General features: G+C 53.1%; 1 protein-coding gene across 1 annotated transcript; it reads right to left on the bottom strand.

Annotated features, from left to right (window-relative positions):
• Positions 1 to 225: 225 nt before the first annotated feature.
• On the bottom strand, positions 226 to 2,135 carry LOC109768825 (uncharacterized). The gene is made up of 3 exons (XM_020327550.4): positions 1,518 to 2,135; positions 1,257 to 1,426; positions 226 to 658 (listed from the first exon to the last, which is right to left on the bottom strand). The coding sequence occupies exons 1-3, from the start codon at positions 1,789 to 1,791 to the stop codon at positions 560 to 562; spliced, it is 543 nt and encodes a 180-aa protein (XP_020183139.1). The 5' UTR covers positions 1,792 to 2,135; the 3' UTR covers positions 226 to 559.
• Positions 2,136 to 8,374: the final 6,239 nt, after the last annotated feature.

Below are 8,374 nucleotides of genomic sequence, written 5' to 3'. Positions count from 1 at the left end.
CTCTTCGCAGGAGCTTAAACTAAACTAATGCGCAGCGCCGACGCGAATCTGCTCAACGAGCTTCCAGCCCAAAAGGCTCTCATCAGACGACTGATTCCACCCCACCACCTGCAGCCGCAGCTTGCAGGTGCGCCCGCAGCCGGCACCGTGCTTATGATTGAGAACTCGGCGCCAAGAGATGCAACAACAAAACACGGAGGAAGTGTCATCACTCCTCAGAGGCTATGAACATGGCATCATCTCTTGTATGGATATTTTAGCTAGTCGTGTTCTGAACTTCTTTCATGCATCTTAATCAGGTGCAAATGTATCAAGAGAAAGAAAGAAAAAGGCAGTCTCGCTCTCACTAACAGATCCTGACGAGAAACCCTGAAAATGTACAAAGACACAGGACACGCTCCGATCGACGGAGTCGCTTCAGAAGCGGCCCGCTCGTATCGGGGTGTCGATCCAACACAGATGTGGCAGCAAACCATAAACACGAGCTAGATTAATCTGTTGAAGCCGGGTGGACGCCGAAAATACAGAAGATCCACCGAGGGCTATGTATGGCCGGGCATCAGCTCGCGGCCTCGTCGATGCTGTGCAGCGAGGGCCGCCATTGCCGGTGCCGGGCGCCGGAGCTCCGGTGGCCATCTCCTCCGTCCTGGCGTGCCAACTGCAGTCACAGGTGTAGAGTAATCAGAAGATGGAACATTTGCATGTTGCCGCGGTTCAGAACGGAAGCAGAAAGGGATCTCGCAGACGATTCTTTGCTCCTGACACTAGGTTGCGACTCTTCACTATTTTATTTATCATCATGATTGTTTTATCATTCTGCATCCCCTATTTTAAGCATTAAATTCCCTTGTGGACGGTACATGGCATCAATCAGTTGGGTCCACAGGACCACATCTTGTTTTATGCATGTCAACTGGGATTGAGAATTGTCAGGTACTCCAAACTGATTCTCTCCATTTAGCTAAATGCTAACGATTTCTGCCGAAACTAGGCAGATTTTGCAGCTGCGAAAATTCTAATGGCGATTACCCAGATAAAATCCATCTTTTCTAATAAGCTGAAGACCTACAGTGTTGTGTGTGGACGAACTGAGGAAGACGTGAGAATCGCGAGGAACAACTAACTAGTAACCCTTGGAGAGAAGGCAATTAAAGGCGCATCAATCATGCAGAGAACGTGCATGGCGGCATCGGGGGAGAGAGAGAGAGAGAGAGAAAAGTAGTTGGATTGAATAGAGCTCAAGTCCATGTAACCACCTGATCGAGACTCTCATCCAAGCTGGCCTCGTCGTCGTCGTCGTCGACGTCGTCACCGTCGGCCGCCGGCCGCAGCTTGCTCTGCCGCGTCGACGACTCCAGCTGCTGCAGCTGCTGCCGCGCCTTCCTCAGCTTCTCCTCCTTCCTCGCCTGCACCGCCTTGGTCACCTCTGCACGCACCATTTTTCCATGCCATGTTAGCAGTGGGCACAGCATGGAGGAGAAGAGGCAGAGGACGAGAATCGGAGACTCGAAGCTTACCGTTGGCGGTGATGAGGCGGTAGACGTGGCCGAGGAGCAGCGTCTCCTTGGGCTTGAGGAGCTTGACGCGGGTGAGGCGCACGGTGCGGCGCGCGCCGCCGCCGTCGGCGTCCTGGCGCTCCTCGGCGACCCGGAGCGTGACGAGCGCGACGTAGTGGCCCGGGTTGGCGCGCATCACCTCGGCAGCGGGGGTGGACCAGTAGAGCCGCTCCACCCGCCCGCCCGGGTGCTGCACCACCGCCGCCGCCACCTCCGCCGCCTGGCAGTTCCCCATCCTCGCTCACTCCGGCCCGCCGCAGCCGCACACCGGCACACACGCTCCCCGTGACCAGAGCTGGGCGCTGGTCCTGGCTTAGCTTTTAGCCTGTGCCGGCCGGGGAAACGTGGGCGAGGGAGAGCGCGAGCAAGTGGCGAGCGTGTGGTGCACCAGTGCTTTATAAAGAGGAGAGAGAGCAACGGCTCGGTTGCCGAGGTGGTGCCGTGGTGGTGGTACATATCCCGTCCCGGTGACCGGTTCGTTTTCGACCGTCGCGAGCACCACGTGAACGGACGCTGTCAGGAGTACTGCGTTTTTGGGTGCACCGCTCGTCGGAGACGTCCGTCTGCGGCCGGCGTAGCAAACGGCGGGAGACGGAGACCGGCCGCGCCTATAAAACGATCGCTTTTCGTGGGCCGTCGTGTACGGATGACGAGATCGGTCGAATCAACCAGTTTTTAATTTCATCTGTATATACCTATCTCCCCGATTTAATTGAATTTTATGCACTCGATCAAGCAATTAAAAGTTGCTGGTTCCGCCGAGCTGATCTTGACGCCGGGCCTACGCACGCACCTCGGTGAATTGTTTGGCATTCGTACGTGCAATTTGTCTTGGCCGTGCACTAAACTTGAAGCAAAATGTTGCGCTCCGGCAGCGCGAATTTTGTTGCTATTCACCTGCACGAGAATTTTAGAAGTCCATCACAACAGCAAGAACTAAACGCACCACGCACCGAATGACGTTAGTGGGAGCGCAAACTATGCATGTATGGTGCAACCGGAAGTCCACTTTCATGCATGAACCCCTTGCGGTTGCACTCCCAAACTAAACCATTCATGAATGCCACGGAGAGTCCCCGTGATAAACGCCACACATCGTGGCTCAATATGCATACTCAACTAAAAATCATGACTGATCTGCCCTTGTATCACTATTATATGATGGCTTGTTAGCTCGTCATCATTCTTCCTCTCCGAGCTGCCCCCTGGTGTTGCGAGGGATGGGCTTATAAATTCGGGTGACAATTCCCCTGCCCAGCTCCCAACCAGCATCGCCCTGGAAACAAGCCAGTCCAACGCAGTATCTTATGCAGGATTGTTCCCTGCAGGCATCACTTCTCTTTGAAGAAAAAGAAGAAAATAGTGATGGGCGCGTTTTATAATCCGCACAAATGCCGGTTGCTGGAGAGAAAGAAATGTAATCCGCACAGATGCGGCTAGCCATCGGACTCGTCAACTCGTCATCGGTTTCCTTATGGCCAGGGCAACCGTTAATTAAAGCCGCTCCTGTGTGCTTATCTGTTTATTAGTGGTGGTGGCGCAATTGGTGTTCACGTTTGCGGCGGCGCGGTCAACACCGCGCCGGCGAGGAAGCTGTCACGGCGGGTCAGGCGTCCGCTTCGACCTGCGCAGCGTCGGGATCAGGGCCGCGTAGCTGAATTTATGAGGCCATGTGCGCCACTCGCTCCCTCGCTCGCTGCCCTGCCCGAGTCGGCGTCTCGCCCTCGGCTCCATGGCGTCCGCCGTTTGCGTGTACCGAGGACGATCGGACTCGGGCGCGGCGGTGCGTGGCGTACGTAGAAATTCATTGTCAATGTGTGTGAGCACAGGAGGGAGGCGGTGATGGACTGTTGCGCGCACGGGAAAGTCGCCTCTCCAATAGATTTCCGACGCCGATGTGACCGTGTGCCATGTCCTGTCCGCATCGCCTCGTCGAGGATTCAAGGATACCGGCCCCGGGCGCCGGAAACCGGCCGTAAATCCTGCGCCGCCGCGCCGCTGGTTTTCACATGCGTGCTTCGGCGGGTGAAGTGAGCGAGATGCTATGCTGGCTCCGGTCGACGTTGCTAGGGATCTCGGGTGGACGTTTTGGGTGCGCAATCGATGATTCGGGGAAGGAAAACGACGGGCTCGCACCGATGCTTTCGCCGCGCGGGAATCCGACGGTGCGGCGTACGGCTCGTCTTCTCGTGGCAAGTTGTGTGCGTGATGCTACGTGCATGTCGCGGTCGTACGTGTCTTGAGCTTGACCATGGCGAGCGATGAAGTTCACGGGCGCGATGGCGCCATGGATGGATGTATGGGCCAGCTGAGCCTGCAGGCCCACCCGAAATCATTTCCCCAATAATGCGTACAGCGTACCTACTGCGGTATAGCAGCAGTACCCGTATGCACCTGACCTGACCCGACCCTGACCGTATGTTTATCCATACAGTGTACAGGCTCATTTCCCTAGCTTCCACGAACCATGCATGCTCGCCACGAGATCCAAAGCCTGACACTCTGCCAGGATATTATATTAGTACGTACTGGTAGAAGCTCATGCACACTGCAGTATACATACTGTACCAAACACAGCTCACTCTTAACTATGCCGTATCCACCTAGTATTTTCAGCTGTTACGGAACCCTACCAGCCTCATCATCGCCGCCGGTGGCCTTTTCTGCCTGATCGCTGTCAGTGTGAGCCACACCACGCCCGTGCCCGTGCAGCGACGATTGGCGGCATATGGGGCGGCTACGCTGCCAGGTTCCACCGGGGTCATCAGCAGAGCACCTCCAAGCTGTCGAACGGTGGACTGAAGCAATGATCGCTACCGGGATGGTCCTTCGCTCGTTCGTTCCTTCCTGCTGCTTGCCCGTTTCCTCCCTTCGTTTCATACTTGCCGTCTCGACGGGTAAAACTGTCGACACAGTTTTTGTTTTGGTGTTCTTTTAGCACAAGCGGTTCACACTATTTGGCCTTCTGGAGGCTGATGAAGCCTTCTTCAGCCCCTTCGAGGGATACACATGGATACAACACAGCTTTGCATATTTGTGGATCGTAATGGTCGAGAAGACTTGGTGGTACCATAAGCAACGTCAACATGTATTTCGTAGGTAGACAACTGGTGCGCATGATTTCATATGGGAAAGTGCGATGCTTCTTATAATTTAGCAATGGAAGCCCAATGCTTCTTTTCTCGAGGAATATATGTGTCGCTCCGGGGAGTGATTCCGAGGACACAGCTACGCAACAAACAATTGAGGCATACAATCATGCGCCGGGGGATCTCAAAATGCCATAAGTTGCAATACTTCAGTCCATGGCATCACATGGAGTGCTATATATTAAACAAAATCGCGAGCGCCGACCTTTAACACCCAGAAGTAAATGTTGAGAATCTAATGTAATCACTCTACAAATAATCGATGCAATAATGCATAGAAATATATGGAGGTTGTAAAGCCACGGATGCAGAACAAGAAAAACAGAGTCCCTGTCAGAAGAATGCTCCCAAAGTGGAAGTCCTGATCAGACGTCAACAACGAAATAAGTGAGTACACGAATTCTCAATCTCAAAATAAACTTGGGCGAGGCGTTTCATCTATGAGAGATTAATGATTCCCATTAAAATCATCGGGAACGGGTCTGAGGTCACCCAATCCAACTCATGCGGGCCGGATTCGTTGCCGGCGAAAACCAGGCAACACCTAAAATGTTAGCCTTGATAGGCTAGTCTATGGATTGTTTTTTTTTAAAGTACGCCAATGACGTATCTTAACTTTATAGAAGGAGAGCAACAAGTTTACAAGAGACGCCTTGAGGAGAATGCGAACATCACACCTCGGTCACACCCGATTACACCCCACTCACTAACAAAAGCCTACTCTCTAACAAATCGTGACAACCAGCCGACTCCTAGACCCGCCTCTCTCCACTCTTGGATTTCCCGCAGGATCGCGTCCACCACCTGATGTGGTGATTTTTGTTGGGCCGTTCTATTGAAGACCCACGCATTACGTTGCTTCCACAAAGCCCAAGTGACCGCAATCACCAGAGTGTCGAACCCACGCTTGGACTCTTTCCTGAATCCCCTCCTGGCCTGCAACCACCATTCCAGCAAAGTATTCTCCATCGTCGGCCGCTCCACGTTCAAGTTGAGCTCTTGTAGGCATTCATGCCACACTTCCCTAGCGTACACACATTGGATCAAGATGTGCTCTGCATTGTCTTCCTCCTGCAAACAGGTGAAGCAGTTTGATGAACGCTCCTGCAGCCCGTGCTTCGCTCTCCTGTCCGAGGTCCAAATGCGGTGCTGGATCGCCAGCCAGACAAATATTTTGCACTTGAGTAACGCCCAACTCTTCCAAATGCAAGAAGCATACGCAACCCATTGAATCCCTTGTCACAAACGATAATATGTGGATCTAGCAGTGTACGTCCCAGACGGGTCCGCCGGCCAAGAGAAACAATCCGCCCTGTCTGGATCCTGAGGCACGATGCTTATAGCCAGATTGAGGTGAACGAGCTGCATATGGCCCACAAAGGTGAGCTCTCCATCCATATCCTGCAACCATCTGCCATTCTCAAGGGCATCTCTCACCGTGCGTCGGTTCCTAGTGTGGGTGTCCACCATTTTGTGCAGCAAGGGTGCAATGTCCGTCACCGCAAATCCATGTATCCATCTGTCTCTCCAGAACAACACCTTGGTGCTGTCCCCCACCTCAATCTTGACAAGGCTATCAAAGACCTCTCTAGCATCTTTGTCCTCCAACATAGCAAGCCCCTGCCATGGCCTCGTAGGATCCGTCCTTTTTAGCCATTCCCATCTCACCCTAAGAGCAAGGCCTTGGAGCCCCAGGTCCCTCACCCCCAAGCCACCCAAGTAAGTGGGTCTACACACCGCGCTCCATGCCACCAGACACTGCCCGCCATTCACTTTCTCTTTGCCAGCCCAGAAGAACGCACGCATCCATTGATTGATCTCCTCCAACGCCCACGCCGGGGCCTCCGCTATTATGAAGTGATGGATAGGTTTCGCCGCAATCATGGACTTAGCAAGAACCAACCGCCCAGACCTCTGGAGCATGCCCTGCTGCCACGCAGGAGCTGCCTTCTTCGCTTGATCCAACATGGGCTGCCACTCTGCTCTGCTAAGTTGGTGAATTGCCAACTGTAGCCCCAGGTATCTGCACGGGAAGCTCCACATATTGCATTGCAGGATGGATTCCACCCGCTCCCTATCAGCCTCCTCTCCATGAATCATAACGGCCAAGGATTTTTGGTAATTGATCTTCAACCCCGAAGCCTCCCCGAACACCCACAGCGCTTCCTTCACGAATCTCAGATCCATCTCCGTGGGCTTAACAAACAACGCCACGTCATCTGCATATATAGACACACTTTGCTCTGCCGAGATCCCAGTGAATTTACTCGACACCCCCATGGAAGCCGCTTTAGACATAATCTTGGACAGCACATCCATCGCAATGACAAACAACAACAGAGACACTGGGTCCCCTTGCCTTAGCCCTTGTACATGCTGGAAGCTTCTTCCCGGACTTCCATTCACCAAGATTTTCGTGGTGGCTGTCTTGAGAAGAATGGATACCCACATCTGCCACTTAGCCCAAATCCCTTGTGAGCCAACACCTTAAACAGAAATGGCCAGGCGAGTGAGTCAAACGCCCTGGATATGTCTAGTTTAAGGAATGCTCCTGCCTCTCTCCAAGCATGAATCTTCCTAGCCACTTGTCGCACCAAAATGAAGTTATCATGCAAATGTCTCCCACATATGAAGGTCGATTGATTAACAGCCACAATCTCCTTCATCCTCAGCCTAACTCGATTCGCAAGAAGCTTAGCGAAGATTTTAGCCACACTATGACTAATGGGACGAAAGTCGCCCACCACCTCTGCATCCGGCTTCTTCGGGATGAGCACAATGTGTGCACGGTTAAGTTTACTGAAACCCCGACCACCCCCCACGTACAGCTTCAAGAAAACTGCCATCACATCGTTTTTGATAATGTGCCACGCCTTCTAGTAAAAGGCAGCAATGAACCCATCCGGCCGAGGTGCACGATCCGGAGGCAGGTCCTTAATTGTGCTCCAAACCTCCTCCTCCGAAAAGATCTCGTTGAGCTCCAACAAATTGTGAGTGTCCATGTCCAGGAACTCGAGATCCACGTCAGCCTCCCTCGAGTGAGCTCTACCCAGGAGGTGTTCATAGGCTTCCGAGAAAATCTCTTCCTTCCGATGCTGATCCGTAATCAACTCGCCATTGTGTCTCACGTGCGGAATGAAATTTTCGGAACGTCGACCATTCCACAGCCTGGAAAAGTTTAGTGTTTGCATCGCCTTCCCTAATCCATCGTAAGCGCGACCTCTGCCTCTCTATGGTCCGCTGCAAAGAGGCTAGGCCAAGCAAAGCATGCTTAATACTTCCCCTGAGCCATCTCTCCTCGGGCGAAAGATCACGGGACTCCATGGTCGGTCTAGCTTCAGGATGATGTAGTTGGCAATGGCCATCTGGATCTTTATGTTACTCGTCTTCTTCTGCCCCCAAGCCTGTAGAGCCGTCGCGATGTTGCGAAGTAGGTAGTCCAGCCTCTTGAAAGGATCAAAGATCGCCTCATCACACACCCACGCATCACGGACCGTCTGCTCAAACCCCTCCAACTTCTACCAATACTTCTCGAAACGGAACCTCTTCTTAGCACAAAAGGGCGCCAAGGTAGTTAGATGCAGCGGGGAGTGATCTGAGATGTTTGTGCTAAGGGCTTGAAGTAACATATCCGGATACGCTAACTCCCAATCCGCCGTAACCAGCACC

Source organism: Aegilops tauschii, chromosome 6 (genome assembly GCF_002575655.3).
Source record: "Aegilops tauschii subsp. strangulata cultivar AL8/78 chromosome 6, Aet v6.0, whole genome shotgun sequence".
In the NCBI taxonomy this organism is placed as follows: domain Eukaryota; kingdom Viridiplantae; phylum Streptophyta; class Magnoliopsida; order Poales; family Poaceae; genus Aegilops; species Aegilops tauschii.
Note: the sequence above shows the minus strand (reverse complement) of the source record. Positions and strands in the feature narration are given on the sequence as shown.